Source organism: Eschrichtius robustus, chromosome 1, assembly GCF_028021215.1.
Source record: "Eschrichtius robustus isolate mEscRob2 chromosome 1, mEscRob2.pri, whole genome shotgun sequence".
Lineage (NCBI taxonomy): Eukaryota > Metazoa > Chordata > Mammalia > Artiodactyla > Eschrichtiidae > Eschrichtius > Eschrichtius robustus.
In genome coordinates this window covers 139,331,739-139,347,386 of record NC_090824.1, presented here as the reverse complement: position 1 = coordinate 139,347,386, position 15,648 = coordinate 139,331,739, and the positions used below count along the sequence as shown (strand labels likewise).

The following is a 15,648-nucleotide window of genomic DNA, read 5'->3' as shown; positions in this document are numbered from 1 at the left end:
GGGAGGAACACTCCCAAACTCATGCTATGAGGCCACCATCACCCTGATACCAAAAACAAAGATGTCACAAAAAAAGGAAACTACAGGCCAATATCACTGATAAACATAGATGCAAAAATCATCAACAAAATACTAGCAAACAGATTCCAGCAGCACATTAAAAGGATCATACACCATGATCAAGTGGGGTTTATCCCAGGAATGCAAGGATTCTTCAATATAAACAAATCAATCAACGTGATACACCATATTAACAAATTGAAGGAGAAAAACCATATGATAATCTCAATAGATGCAGAAAAAGCTTTCAACAAAGTTCAACACCTATTTATGACAAAAACTCTCCAGAAAGTAGGCATAGAGGGAAGTTAACTCAACGTAATAAAGGCCATATATGACAAACCCACAGCCAACATCGTTCTCAATGGTGAAAAACTGAAAACATTTCTACTAAGGTCGGGAACAAGACAAGGTTGCCCACTCTCACTGCTATTATTCAACATAGTTTTGGAAGTTTTAGCCACAGCAATCAGAGGTGAAAAAGAAATAGAAGGAATCCAAATTGGAAAAAAGAAGTAAAACTGTCACTGTTTGCAGATGACATGATACTATACATAGAGAATCCTAAAGATGCTACCAGAAAACTATTAGAGCTAATCAATGAATTTGGTAAAGTAGCAGGATACAAAATTAATGCATGGAAATCTCTTGCATTCCTGTACACTAATGATGAAAAATCTGAAAGAGAAATTAAGGAAACACTCCCATTTACCACTGCAACAAAAGGAATAAAATACCTAGGAATAAACCTACCTAAGGAGACAAAAGACCTGTATGCAGAAAACTGTAAGATACTGATGAAAGAAATTAAAGATGATACAAACAGATGGAGAGATATACCATGTTCTTGGATTGGAAGAATCAACATTGTGAAAATGACTATACTACCCAAAGCAATCTACAGATTCAATGCAATCCCTATCAAACTACCAATGGCATTTTTCACAGAACTAGAACAAAAATTTTCACAATTTGTATGGAAAAACAAAAGGCCCTGAATAGCCAAAGCAATCTTGAGAAAGAAAAGTGGAGCTGGACGAATCAGGCTCCTGGACTTCATACTATACTGCAAAGCTACAGTAATCAAGAGAGTATGGTACTGGCACAAAAACAGAAATATAGATCAATGGAACAGGATAGAAAGCCCAGAAATAAACCCACGCACATATGCTCACCTTATCTTCTATAAAGGAGTCAGGAATATACAACGGAGAAAAGACAGCCCCTTCAATAAGTGGTGCTGGGAAAGCTGGACAGCTACATGTAAAAGAATGAAATTAGAACACTCCCTAACACCATACACAAAAATAAACTCAAAATGGATTAAAGACCTAAATGTAAGGCCAGATACTATCAAACTCTTAGAGGAAAACATAGGCAGAGCACTCTATGATATAAATCACAGCAAGATCCTTTTTGACCCACCTCCTAGAGAAATGGAAATAAAACCAAAAATAAAACTAATGGGACCTAATGAAACTTAAAAGCTTTTGCACAGCAAAGGAAACCATAAACAAGACGAAAAGACAACCCTCAGGATGGGAGAAAATATTTGCAAACGAAGCAACTGACAAAGGATTAATCTCCAAAATATACAAACAGCTCATGCAGCTCAATATCAAAAAAACAAACAACCCAATCCAGAAATGGGCAGAAGACCTAAATAGACATTTCTCCAAAGAAGATATATGGATTGCCAACAAACACATGAAAGACTGCTCAACATCACTAATCATTAGAGAAATGCAAATCAAAACTACAGTGAGGTATCACCTCACACCGGTCAGAATGGCCATCATCAAAAAATCTACAAACAATAAATGCTGGAGAGGGTGTGGAGAAAAGGGAACCCTCTTGCACTGTTGATGGGAATGTAAATTGATACAGCCACTATGGAGAACAGTATGGAATTTCCTTAAAAAACTAAATATAGAACTACCATATGACCCAGAAATCCCACTACTGGGCATATACCCTGAAAAAACCAAAATTCATAAAGAGACATATACCACAATGTTCCTTGTAGCACCATTTACAATAGCCAGGACATGGAAGCAACCTAAGTGTCCATTGACAGATGAATGGATAAAGAAGGTGTGGCACATATATACAACAGAATATTATTCAGCCATAAAAAGAAACGAAATTGAGTTATTTTGTAGTGAGGTGGATGGATCTAGAGTCTGTCATATGAGTGAAGTAATTCAGAAAGAGAAAAACAGATACTGTATGCTAACACATATATATGGAATCTAAAAAAAAAAAAATGGTTATGAAGAACCTAGGGGCAGGATAGGAATAAAGACGCAGAGGTAGAGAATGGACTTGAGGACACGGGGAGGGGGAAGGGTAAGCTGGGACGAAGTGAGAGAGTGTCATGGACATATATACACTACCAAATGTAAAATAGATAGCTAGTGGGAAGCAGCCACACAGTACAGGGAGATCAGCTCGGTGCTCTGTGACCACCTAGAAGGCTGGGGTAGGGAGGGTGGGAGGGAGACGCAAGAGGGCGGGGATATGGGATATATGTATACATATAGCTGATTCACCTTGTTATACAGCAGCAACTAACACAACAATGTAAAGCAATTATACTCCAATAAAGATGTTAAAAAATAATAATAATTTCCCTCTAATATTTGAGTAAGACCTTATTAACTAAGGCAAATTTGTTTCTTGTTACTGTAATTTTTCACTTTGAGGGCTTCTAAAGGTTTTCCCTATATTTTGGATATTTTAATATTTCTGCATGATATTCAAAATATATGTCTCTTTTTGTTTCTCTCCTTAGCACTAAGTAGGCTACTGATACTGAATAGATGAATACAACTATCCCATTTCAATTCAGTAGGAAAAATACAGAATGTTTAGTACATCATGTTAGAACCATTTTCTACACTTTAAAGAAAAGTAGAGTTAGACCCTTACCTTACACCATTAAAAAAATTTAAGTAAAAAAAAAAAACAACCCACAAAATGAAAAGCAAAAAGCATTAGAAAAGCGAAAAGCATGAGAAAAAACTAGAATAGAATGCATGTGTGATCTTCTGGTATGGAACTCAAAGCCACAGTGATACATAATGAGAGTAACAAAAAGATCTGATTAAGAAGGTATAGTTTATCTTCAATAAAAGACCATAAATCATGCTAAAAGATAACTTGAGTAGTTTAAATTGGATAATCCTTCATGATAGATTGATGGGGAAGTGAAGGAGAAAAGAGAATGATAAACTCTAGATATTTGCATTTCATGACCCATACTCCTCACCCCTGCCCCAAACAACCAGAGTTCACTTATTTTTATTTATTGCTGTTGGGAATGGATCTCTTAATCCAGAGCTGTGAGCGCCAAGCACTAAGGCCTCCAGCGATTCCCTACTGCACCAGGGTCACAGCCCCCAACACCGCATCCACTCACTCTAATTTGATGCCTTCCATGTGCTGTTTGCCACATTCACCTTTAGGAATCAAAGATGTGAATAGAACGTGGTCCCTTTGATGGAGCTTGCTGGCCAGAGGGTAGGAACCTGAGTGTTAAACTGGATTTGCACGTGATGTAATGCTGAGAAACACCAAGTCCTCTGAGGCCCACAGCATCACAGAGGCAACAACTGCACTGGACATCAAGGTCAGAGTCCTAGAGGAGAAGCCCAGCTGGACTGGTCTGAATGCCTTACTGTACTTCATCCTGGCCTATTATCCTGTTCTTTACCCCCTCCCTTGAATTAAACAAAAGCAATGTTTTGGAGGTCCTGTAACATTTGTTCCCCTCCAAGACTGTCACCCACGGTCCCCCTCTAAGAGCTCCGTGCCATGGCCTCACCTAGTGTTTCCCCCTGAGGTGCCCTATCCTGTTGGCTTCCAGGTCTTCATTTAACTGTTGTCTCCCTGTAGCCACTTGTCCTAAGTGAGAGGACAACATACATTATCATCTAAGCTGGGCCACTCTTAGAAGTGAAAGAGGCACAGTTAACAGCTGCGCCAGGACTGCCCCTGGCAGACAGGTCCAGTCTGGCCCCCTTCCCAGAACAACTTCTCCCCCCACCACTGGATGAGGGTCTCTCTCCTCCAGATCCTGCCCGACCCCTGACGCACATCATCTGCTCTGTAAGATGATCTTCTGAGCCCCTTACACCCATGACAAGATTGTCAAGTGTTGGGAAAAGTCAAAGGTTTGGGAGTCAAGGCCTTGGTCCTGTGTCTCAGCAACAGTTTCCTTAATTGCGAGTGAGGGAGAGTAATTCCACAAGGCTTCACTGCAATCAGGAATCAGATCAGATCAGCCCACCAGGATGAAGTGATATGTAACTGATTACAAACGCCTCAGGGGCAGTGAAGGTGCGTCCTCAGAAGATTCCCCTGAGCTGCACAGACAGCATCGGCTACACACCAGCCCAGAGACCCTGCCACACAGTCCAGTTCCTCCAGATTTTGATGCATGCCATAGGCACACTCAGCTTGACCCAGCCCCTGCACAGCTGAAGTCCCGGGGGCTTCGGGGGAGGACCAGCACCCCGCTTCCATATCTTGTCCCTGTCAGTCACAACTTCGTATGCTCTCCTTCCTCTGTACAGATGGCCCACAGCCTGGGTAGGCAGTGGAGATCCCACAGGGACCCCACAGCAGGCTGAGGAGGGGGCAGCATGAGGGCTGACCTTGGCCTCTCCCTTCCCTGAGGAGGCTCCTGAGGATGACTGAACTCCCCATTGAATTCCTGTCTCACGTATTTACTACACAGACCCTTACAGCTGAGTTGGCTCCATGTCTGACATCACGAAGATCAATAAGCTCATCTCCCAAAGCCAGGCTCTTGGGCTGGATGGGTCTTGCAGCCCTCAGGGTGTAGGGGGTGGGGGACTCGGTGGGCTAGCCTGGCGCCACAGGTAGGAAGACAGTCTTCAGCCCTGGATACAAAGCTATCCCTAGAAAACTCTGCTGGCTGCAGCGTCCGGCTCTCTGTTTGAAATTCTGCTCCAACTCTCGCCCAGCAGTTTGCATTTTGTCATTCCACGCTGGCTGGCAAGGGATTTGGTCAAGGAAAATTCGGTTGTCAGATGCTGAGGAAAGATCAGCAAGAAGCGATGTATGAAAATCCCCCAGCAGCTCTGAAATTGGGAGGATACAGGCTCACTCCTTCCAGAGCGCAAGAAAAAAAGGCTGAGACAGAGTGGCCAGAGAAGGTCTGAACGTGGAGTTGATTCTTAGGGAGCGAGAGGAGTGATTGCACTTCGTCTAACTTGTAGAAAAATAAAACACAAGAGCTCTAAAAGCACAGCTGGAGGCAAGTACATCACACTCCAGAGTCAAGCATGCCCTGCTGGGTAACCTCGGGCAAGTGGCTGAACTTCTCCAGGCACCAGTTTCCTGCCCTGAGAAATGTGGATGCTAACACAGACTTTGGAGCCACCCAGCCTTTTGCAGAAAGAGTGGAGCAAAGCAGGGGCACTAAAGGTCGGCTAGTGATAGTCCATGCTGTGCGGAAAGGCTGGGCTCCAAGTCAGTATGAGGCAGCCGGGTCTCTGGGATCCCAGCAGCTGAATGAGGACGCACGTCCACATGCCCTCTGTCCCCTGATTTTGTCCCCTGATGCTGGAGGAAATGACAGAGGTAAAACACATCCACTGCCGTAAGCTGGGAGGAGTGTACAGCAGAGAAGAACAGATAATAACTTCCAGACAAATAACCATGGGATGGGAATCAGCTGCTAGGAAGTCAAAAGGAGAATATGAATTAGGATTTTGACAGTTATTCAGAGCAAAAAAGGAAATGCAATTCTACTAAGAGGCTCAGAGGCTCTCCTGTCTCATGCAAAGTAAAAGCCAAGACCTGGGAGACTTGGGCGGCACCCCCAGTGTCTCTGAGCCTCTCCCCTGCCACTCCTACCACTCTGGCCCCTTCTGCTCCGAGGACAGATCTAGATGACAAGTTCCCGCCTCAGGGTGATCAAAAAAAGATACATTTTGAAAAGATAAAATCATGATACTTATACAAATATAAAATGAACATGTGTCAAAGATTTATTTTTTAAGTCATTAGTTAATGAGGGAAACAGCAAGGCATCAAAGACCAATTCTGAGGAGCATCCAAAGAGCAGACATGGACACTGGTGACCAGGAATGCTGAGCCCGTCTATTCACAGAAGAGTCCACCAGAGAGAATCCACTTGCTTCTCTACGGACTGGAATCATCTCCACCACTGCCGGTTCTAGAACTTACAAAGGTGAAAGGTAGTTCAAAGACCATGGCCTACTGAGTCTACTAGAGCATCTGATAACTAGAGGGTGCAGGTGACCTCACACGGAGATGTCATAGACTCCCACTCATCTTTCTCTCCTTCACCATTTTATTTATTTTATGATGATGATGCTTTGCATTTCAAAGCCTTTCACAACCTTTCCTGGCAGGCCTGTGCACCTGTTCTTTCTGCCAAGAGCATTTGCCTCCCTGATGCTCTGACTTCTTCCACAGCCTCCCTCTAGCCATTCTGCTGGTCTCACACCCCACCTCTGGCTCCAGCACATGTGAGGCTCTCTCCCCAATTCTCAAAGCCCCAAAAACCTGATGCATGCTCTCCCCTCCCTCTCTCCCTTCCTCTAGAGGGCTGTCCATCTTGCTCGCTGAGATGTCCTCAGATCCTAGAACAGTGTGTGATAACAGCACGTAAGCCTTCATTAAATACTGGTTGAGTGAAGAGACAAACGAAAAACAAACATCCACAGTGGCAGGGGTGAGAAGGGGGAGGTTTGGATGGACAAAGTTGGCAGGTTCCACTCACTTCCTAAAAACTGCTCCGCCCTCTTCTCACCTCACCTTATCTACAAACAGCCTCCCTCCAGATTAGGTCAGAAGATTTGATAATGCAGATGCTATCACAGCACGCCCTAAAGCCTCCTTCTCTAAGATCCAAAGCTGAAAATTACCTTTGCTCAACGGGAGTTCCCTGCCGTAACAAGAGCTGCCACTGACGTCCTTTCAGTGATGCGTCCTGCCCTGACCCCCACCCCCAGACCAGCCACGGCTGTGTGATGGGCCTGGGAGCATCAACCTGGGAACCTCCTTGTGGTGCCAGTAGCAGCGACAGCACTGAGTCTAAAAGATTCACTCCCTAAGATCCCATCCCACACGTGGACCATTGTGATACCATGACAACACATGCTGCCCAGGGGAGCAACTGCCACTCACAAGGATGCAGGTCCCAGTTGGTCTCTGTTACCTTTGCCACCTGCCTGCCTCCTCCACTTTACCTGAGTCCCAAGATGCTTTCCCATCACTCACGTCACTGCTGCCCTGCCCCCAGGAGCTGGGATTGGACCTCCAATCAGACCAAGGTGAAAACGACTGGTACTTCAGTGGGCCACTCACCTGCACTGAGCTGACCATGCTGACAGCTGTCCTGTCCGTGCCTGAGGCCCTGACAGCTGTGCATGCCAAGAATCGGCAGCCCTGACCGAGGCTCTGGTTTGTGCATGGGACAGGCAAACAGAATGATGCCCCTGGAAGCAGCTGTCAATCTAGGACAGAAGGCGGTTGGCAGATAAACACCCTGGACGTCCCCGGTGGGAATGGGCCCTGTTGCCCACAGCAGTAGCTTTTTGACACATCCTATATTGGTTTCCCTCCCTCCCTGGTCTCACGTCCTCTCTCAGACAATATGCACTTGAATCCTTGTCTTGATTTCTAAGGGAATTTAAGACACTTGGAAAGAGAATAAATTCTGTTTCACTGGTGACTCACTGATCAGCACAATTACAAGCCCTCTCGGGCTGGATCACACTGCATGCACTGCCCTCTCCCCAGGGTCTGCCATCAGCCACAGGGTCAGGGAAACATGTGACAGAAAGAGGGCTGGAGCCAGAGGCCTGCAGCCTCAGAGCCAGACAGGAGCCTGCAGATGTGCAAATGTGGTTTTGCACAGCCTGTGAGAAAGAGATGGTTGACACCCCACTCTGTCCTAAAAATACAGAGCCAACAAAAACATCAGCAAATTACATTCATCAACAAAGATTCCATTATTGTCATGGGATTTTCTGAAGAAACAGCTCAAGAACTGAGAAGCCTGGAGAGGCTGAGGCAGCCGCCCGTGGTTGCACAGTGCAGGGGTGGCTAAGACGTTGCTGGAGCTCAGGCTTTCCTCTGAAAAGCGACGCTGATACCAGCCAGGCCTTTCATTCCGCCCACAGGCATTGTAGCTTTTCCCTGGTCAGTCTCTTGCATGACTCATTCTGAGGGAAGCCATCCACCACACATGCAATCCATAAAGAAGCCCATGTGCATAAGAATTAAGGCTCCCAACTGAGGGCCAAAATCAATTTGCCAGCCATCTGGGTTGTCAGGCTGCTGCCCCAGACAGCACTGGGCTGAAACTTCACGAGACCTGAAGTCAGAGCACCGGGCTGGACCCCTCCCCAAATCCCTGACCCACAGTGACGGGGAGAAGTCACAAGGATTCTTATTTTAAATTTTGGAGTGATTTGTTCTGCAGAGACAGGAACTGCAATAAATATTTGTCCCAGTTAGGATTGGTTGGGGTTCCTTTACCTGATGATTCGTATTTTTTATAATTTCTGGAAAATTCCCAGCCATTATTTCTTTAAACACTGCTTTTCCCTCTTTTTCTCTGTTAGTTCTATCTTGGACTCCAATTAAACATTTTAAGGACATCTCACTCTATTCTCCAAGTCGCGACATTTCTCTTATTTTTCATCTTTTTGCATCCCTTTGCTACTTGCTGTGTAAATGACTTAAATGTGTCTTTCAGTTCACTGATCTTCTCTTTATTTGTGAACCATCTGCTATTTAACCTATTACACATTTCAAATTGATCTATAATTTACAAGAAGAAAGCACAGATTTTTGGTGTGTGGTTCATTGAATTTTTTTTTTTTTTGGCTGTGTTGGGTCTTCGTTGCTGCGTGTGGGCTTTCTCTAGTTGTGGCGAGCGGGGGCTACTCTTCGTTGCGGTGCACGGGCTTCTCATTGCGGTGGCTTCTCTTGTTGCAGAGCATGGGCTCTAGGCACGCAGGCTTCAGTAGTTGTGGCTCGCAGGCTCTAGAGTGCAGGCTCAGTAGTTGTGGCACACAGGCTTAGGTGCTCTGCGGCATGTGGGATCTTCCTGGCCCAGGGATCAAATCCGTGTCCCCTGCACTGGCAGGCGGATTCTTAACCACTGCGCTGCCGGGGAGGTCCTGGTTCATTGAATTTTGACGCAGATTACATTCATGTGACCATAATCACCATGAAGTCAAGATACAGACACTCCCATTACCTCAGAAAGTTCCCTCATGCCCCTTTCCAGTCAAATGCCCCTCCCAGAGGCAACCATTTTATTGATTTCTATCCCCTATTCTAGAACATCAACAAATGTAATCATACAGAAGATAAAAACCAAAAAAGGGGAGGAAATCGTAACAAGCCATCCACAATTGCTACTCACTTTGAGCAAGACTGTGTTCAGACAAATCCTTGAACTGCAAGCTTAAAGTAAAGCAGAACAAAGTAACCAAGAAACCACTGGGCTCAGCATCTAGCAGCGATGGTTTTATCAGTGCCCGTCCTCTCCTCAGAGCCACCGAGTCAGCTGGCCTGCAATGGTAACTTGTTCATCATCCCTCAGGGCACTAAAGCAGTGCATCCTAGAAATGATGCAGAGACGGCTGTTTTGCAGTGACCCAGCCTCTTCAAAGCACAGAAAATGTACTCTATCTCAAACACCATGTGGGGCTCGCACTTGGACTACAAAATTGAGCTGGAATAGAAGGAGAAATGTAACATACATGTTGGTGATGTTTCCCCTGACCTGAATCAATGCTCCCTTCCAAACCACGCTCACACAGAAGGATGGCACATCCCCTCCTCAAGGAAGTGCGCCCAGCCCCACCACACACACATAATGAACTATCCCCACCACACACACATAATGAACTATCACATGCGCCCACTGAGGAAACATACCATTCTGAGACCCTCTGTCTGGTGGAAAGTATCAAGTTCAACATCTCTCAAAATCCCCCATAACAGAGTAGTATTGGAAGGTTAGGATCTTACTAAATTCAGGCCTGTTTTTGCTACTTCCTGTGTCAGTTGCTGGACTCAGTCACCCAGTCTCACATTTTCCAGGCTGCCAATATGATTTCTCTCCTTTCTTTCTTCCCTTGCTGTCCTTAGCGGCACTGGCATCACACAGATAATCCCCTTCGCTCCTCCTCCTCATACCTGTACCCTCCCTCCGTGCTTCCATCTCATCTGTGCACAAATATTAGTTAGGTGCTTTCCAGGTGCCCAGGAGAGGGGGCAGAACCTGCGTGCTACTGGGCACAGGAACGCCCTTCTAGGAGATCACGTGACAGAGAGAGGTGTCTGGAGTCAAAGGGGTGTCGACTTGAGGTCTAGGGGCAGAGAGGAGGGTGACTGTCCCATGCCGAGAGGGGGCACGTGCAAACAGTGGGAGTCAGGGCACATCCCTGAGCTGACAGACAGCAGGTGGAAGAGGAGGCTGCGGGGTGGGGGGTGGCGGGGGGCCCACACACACCTGGGGCAGGAGGAGTGGCAGCAGAGGGAGGCTAGCCCACGGAGGCAGGGATAACGGGGTCACCCTGCGTCTCCCCCTCCTCCTAGACCCTCAGGGCGCCCTGAGCTTTGTGCTCCTTCATTATGCACATCTGTTTTGGTCCTTCCACTCCTCCCAGTCTTTACTCTGACCTTCCTGTGCCATCACTGTCCCCTCTCAGCCTGCACAGCTGGTCTCCCCAGGGCAGCCTCCCCCCCCTCCCTCCCTGGTGCCCTGGATAAGGGGACAGCTGATTTCTCCTCCCTCCTCCAGGCTGCACCCAGATCTACTCTGCCCAACAGGACCAGGTAAATGGCTGGTCTGGTTTCTCATGCTCAGTCCCTAAGGGCCCCGGAGCCCCCACTTCCTTCCTCTCCTGCGTCGCCAGGCCACGTGGAAGAGCCTCGGGGAGGGAGGAGACAGCCGAGCTGGCACAGATGCAGCCCCGGCTGAGCCCCCACCCACGGCACCATCACCACCACTGCCAGCCCTGGTGGTGCATCCCCACATCCCAGCTCATCTGAGTCCCGGCCCGTCGCCTTCCGCCAGCATCTCACGGAGCAGACAAGCAACCACACGGGCCCAGCCAGCCCACAGCATGGCGAGAAATAATCTGCGCTGTGTTTCTTCCTTAAGCCACTAAACTCAGGGTCATTTGTTAATTTGTTAAGCAGCAAAAGATAACTGGCGCCGTGTCTACGACTGGCTTCAATATCTTGCGTAACCTGCTTAACCCTCGCTGTGCTCACGTGGACGCGCAGCCATATAGTTAGCAGTTACTTCAGGTAAAAAACCCTACATCTCATTTCTCGGAAGAAAACTAACGCAGAAGAGGAGGCAGCCTCTACAGATCCCGTGACAGAGGCTGGCGCACTCATTCAATAGGGATATGCGACTGAGAGGCAGGAGGAAGATGGTTATTTGGAGCTCTGGGGGAAACAGGAGAGGAAGAAGGGGATGCATTATTCCTGGGGGCCGGGTCCCTGTTGTCATCTATCAGATGGAGACAGCTGTATCTTTGCTCCTTGAAATTCAGGTATGTATAGAATACTTGGTAACTCTTCATTAGCCAAAATATTAGAAACTCCAAACATTTTATTTATTGGGGTTTAAGGTCTTAATAGATAAGCCATAAGAACCATCTCTTGAAGCCTCATTCTTAAGATTCTACCATAATATTTATTCTTGATTTCAGATAAAAAAACTGAATCATTATTGGCATTTCTTTTTTAAATTGTCAAACCCATCTTACTTGAAGCAGAAATCCTCATCATCAGGCCTGTGAGCACACGACTGCCATTAGTGAATGTTTACTCTTTGCCAAGTACCACCCAAGCATGCTATGTACATCTGCAGTCATCCTTCCAAACTCTGCGAGGTTGGCATTTCCCCCACTGGGCAAAGGAGGAATCTGAGACTTACAGACATAGTAAACATTACAGTTAAGATTTACACCCAGACTTGTTCAATCCTAACCCTTTGTCCTTAAGCAGTCAACGGCAATGCCCCTGTAATAGGCTGAATTGTGTTCCCCCAAAAGTCATCGGTTGAAGTCCTAATCCACATGCCCAAGTATCTCTGAGTGAAACTTTATTTGGAGACAGTCTTTAAAGAGGTAACTAAGTTAAAATGAGGTCATTAGAATAGGCCCTAATCCAACATGACTACTGTCTTTATAAGAAGAGATGAGGACACAGACACACACAGAGGGAAGACCTTGTGAGGACATAGGGAGAAGGTGGCCATCTGCAAGCCAAGGAGAGAGGCCTCAGGAGAAACCAACCCTGCAGACACCTGGATCTGGGACGACCAGCCTCCAACAGAAAATAAATTTCTCTGAGAAAATAAATTTCTGTTGTTTAAGTCACCCAGTCTGCGGTATTTTGTTCTGGCAGCCCTGGGCAACTAACATAGCCCCCAGGAAACAGATGAGCCAAGGAGAAGGCATGGGAACGCCTGTGCTTCTACTCAGTTGGGATCACTTACTCTGACCTGAGACATCTTTCAAAGCTCAGCTGCCTGAACTAATTTAAGAAACTGAAGAGTGGCAGCAAATCAGAAGAGGTATAGTCTTCTACAGACAGGCCCAATGATTCAAATGAAATGTGATGTCAGTAAGAAAGAAAAAGAATTAAAAGGGGAAACAAGACTTGGAATACCCAGCCTTCTGGAAGGAGCCAGTGCAGGACAAACACATCAGCTGGTCCTGGGGGGATGGCCGTGGGCAGTGGCCGATGGCAGCACTGTTTCCTGAGTCAGGAAGGTACTCGGCTTCCTTCTTGTCCAGGTGGGACCAGAGGCAGCAGCCATCACTAGGAAATATCTTTCTTGTATATTAAGCTGGTTATCACATCCTATGCCTTATTAGAAAGAAAGGTGCTGGGTTCCCTTTTTTGACTATGTAGTTTAGCAAATAATTTAATGCTTCTAGAAATTTATCCTACCCGGATATCTGCCTTCTGGGCTTCCACTCTACAAATCAGACAGTTTTGGATGACTAATGAATCTTTCCTTTCCTGATCTCAGGAGAAGGACTACATTTATTAGAACATGACTGCTATCTGCCTTTCTTCTGTCAGGTACAAGCTTCTGAGTGTGGCTAGAGATGACAGTCTCCTGTGCTCAGCTGCCCCACAGGGCTCTCCCAATGCCCAAAGGACAGTGCATCAAATGAGGACGTGGGTCCAGAAAGTGGACTCCAGCCATGCGTCCTGTTGACCAGTAACTTCTCGTGCTGTGACTGTAACTGCTGTCATTCAGGGGCAAAGGTATGGCCACATGCAAAAATGTCTCAGTGCCAACATGCACACAAGTACCTACACACCTCTAATGCACAGCCCTATGGACATGGCCATCGGGGGCAGTGTGCTGGGCGCTGCAGGCCTGCGTGCCAGGACAGAGAACGCTGGACATGGGACAGGGCTGCTTCCTACAAAGCCTCGTGGGGATCCACAGTCCCAAATTACAGATAATGTACTGGCATTGCTATAAAATACTCAAATATGCTTGATTGTTAAACACGTCCAAAAATAAACTCATTTTTTTCCTTTGTCCACTGTGCTTACCTGTTGTAGAGGAGAATGTCTGGCTTCCAGATCTGGCCATCTGGGAAACGAACCGTCTTCACGCCTGGATACTCTGACATATTCCACTGTAAATAGTGATCTATCCAAGACTGACAAACACAGAGGGCGGCATTAGCAGCACTTTGCTTCCTTGCCTGCTAATATATCTTATAAGAGATTATCAGATAAGTTCAAAACCAAAAAGAGTTCCAGACACTTATTTACATAATTGAGTTGCTATCTGTAAAATATATGGAAACTGGGAATTAAATAACCCCTTAAAAACTGACCATGAATAGCAAAAAAATCACATTTAAGATCCTGCTGTCACCATGACCACAGTCAGAGGGTAGCATTAAAGTTAATTCCAGTTCACTGAATGCCCCCAAGCCTTCCCCTCCCATAGCAGATGGGTTTTTTCCTAGCCAAATGAAGAACTGTTTTGCTTTCAAAGTTTTCCATTGTAAAGATACTTTGGACAAATAAATTCATTATTTCAATTAGAACAAGAACCAAGCTGGAAAAATGAAGAATATTTATTTCCATGAAACAACTTCGTGCAGCTGCAGGGGTACCTCTCAGAAATTTCTAAGGCCCTGTTTTTGGATTTGAATTATTATTTTCATGTAGGAATAGTGCTTCTGACACCACAACTCAAAAGTGCAAACATGGGTGTTGGCAGTAAAACAATGAATCAGCACATGAGGGTACAGGGTAAGACTCAGGAAATATTTATAAACACGTGAACACAGGTGCATCTCTTTGGGGTTAGGCCTGAAATTGGCTCTTGAGGGATCTCTGTGAGATGAAGGCCCATGTCTGGGGTCCTCCGCCCCAGGACTATGCACCCCAGAGCTACCTGGGGTCCACTAGCTCTGTAAAGACTGCCCAGGTAGGACCCCACCTGCACTGCTGGACAACCAGCACCACCCAGTCAGGACCGCAGGGCTGCTGGGTTTGGACTCATCAGCTCCTACAGGTGTGCATAATCAGAGCAGACCCAGTAAAGGTCCCCATCCTGTATTCAGTCCCCCTGGGGCCACCTGCTCTGGAGCTCAAACTTTCTCAGATTTAAAAAGGTATGTGATGCAACACCCGAAGCTGGTCCAGGGACAACTCCCTATAATCAATCATTATTTCTGCAGCAAAACATGCATATTTTTACTGAGAAATAAATGCATATCAATATCAGTTTGATGTAAAGTTATAAAAACAAAAACAAACAAAAAACCCTGTCATGTTCAGAGCTGCTGAGATTTGAGAATTGCAGCCAAGGGGCTGTGGGTCTAGAGCTATTGAAACTTGCAACAGAGGTCAAAGGGCATGTCCCAGAGATCCCACCATCCTCTGGAAAGGGCAGGCAAGCATCCCAGTTCTGGGACTATCTGAAGTCAGACAAGAAGGAATATGCAGGCAAGTAACAGCATTTCACAGCCATGGACCATGAGAAGGAGGGTGTATTGATACCTAACGTGCTGAAGTATCATCTGGGGCATTTAGGATAGAGACCCACCTGGCCAATGTTTCTAATTAGACATGTGTGGCTGGGGAGGGTCTCTCCCCCCCTCACCCTGCTGTGACAGGACAGCACAGCACCCAGAAAGAGCCAGACTTGTTCGAGCGGTTTTGCAGGAAGGCCTGGGTACCAGCCATGCTGTGTCCGCTCCAGCGGCTCCAACTCTGCCCCATTTGCCCAGCGCTCCCTTCTTTCCTCTCCCTTATTCTGGACATAAGCCCTTATGTGCCCAACATCTGTGCTTTCCTGACCATGTCCTCATATCCAGCCCTGGGATGCTTCTCTGGCAGCTGATTATCACAGAGCCTTACACTATCACCTTCCCCACCATGCTGCTCAGGGCCCCAGGGCGCCAAGAACTGCCCAGGAAGGTAGGTGTGGCAGGCAGACACCCATCTCTTCTGTCTGCTGAAATGATGGCCACAGCACAAGGAGAAGCAGGGAAGAGGGAGCACTCT

The 15,648-nt window shown here is 46.5% G+C and overlaps 1 protein-coding gene across 1 annotated transcript in view; it reads right to left on the bottom strand.

The window, feature by feature from the left end:
- Nucleotides 1-15,648, bottom strand: part of CHRNA7 (cholinergic receptor nicotinic alpha 7 subunit) — a 131,907-nt gene that overhangs the window by 44,040 nt on the left and 72,219 nt on the right. The window contains exon 4 of the mRNA XM_068537430.1: nt 13,675-13,784. Coding sequence (XP_068393531.1) covers nt 13,675-13,784 — 110 coding nt within the window. The remainder of the gene's footprint in view (nt 1-13,674; nt 13,785-15,648) is intronic.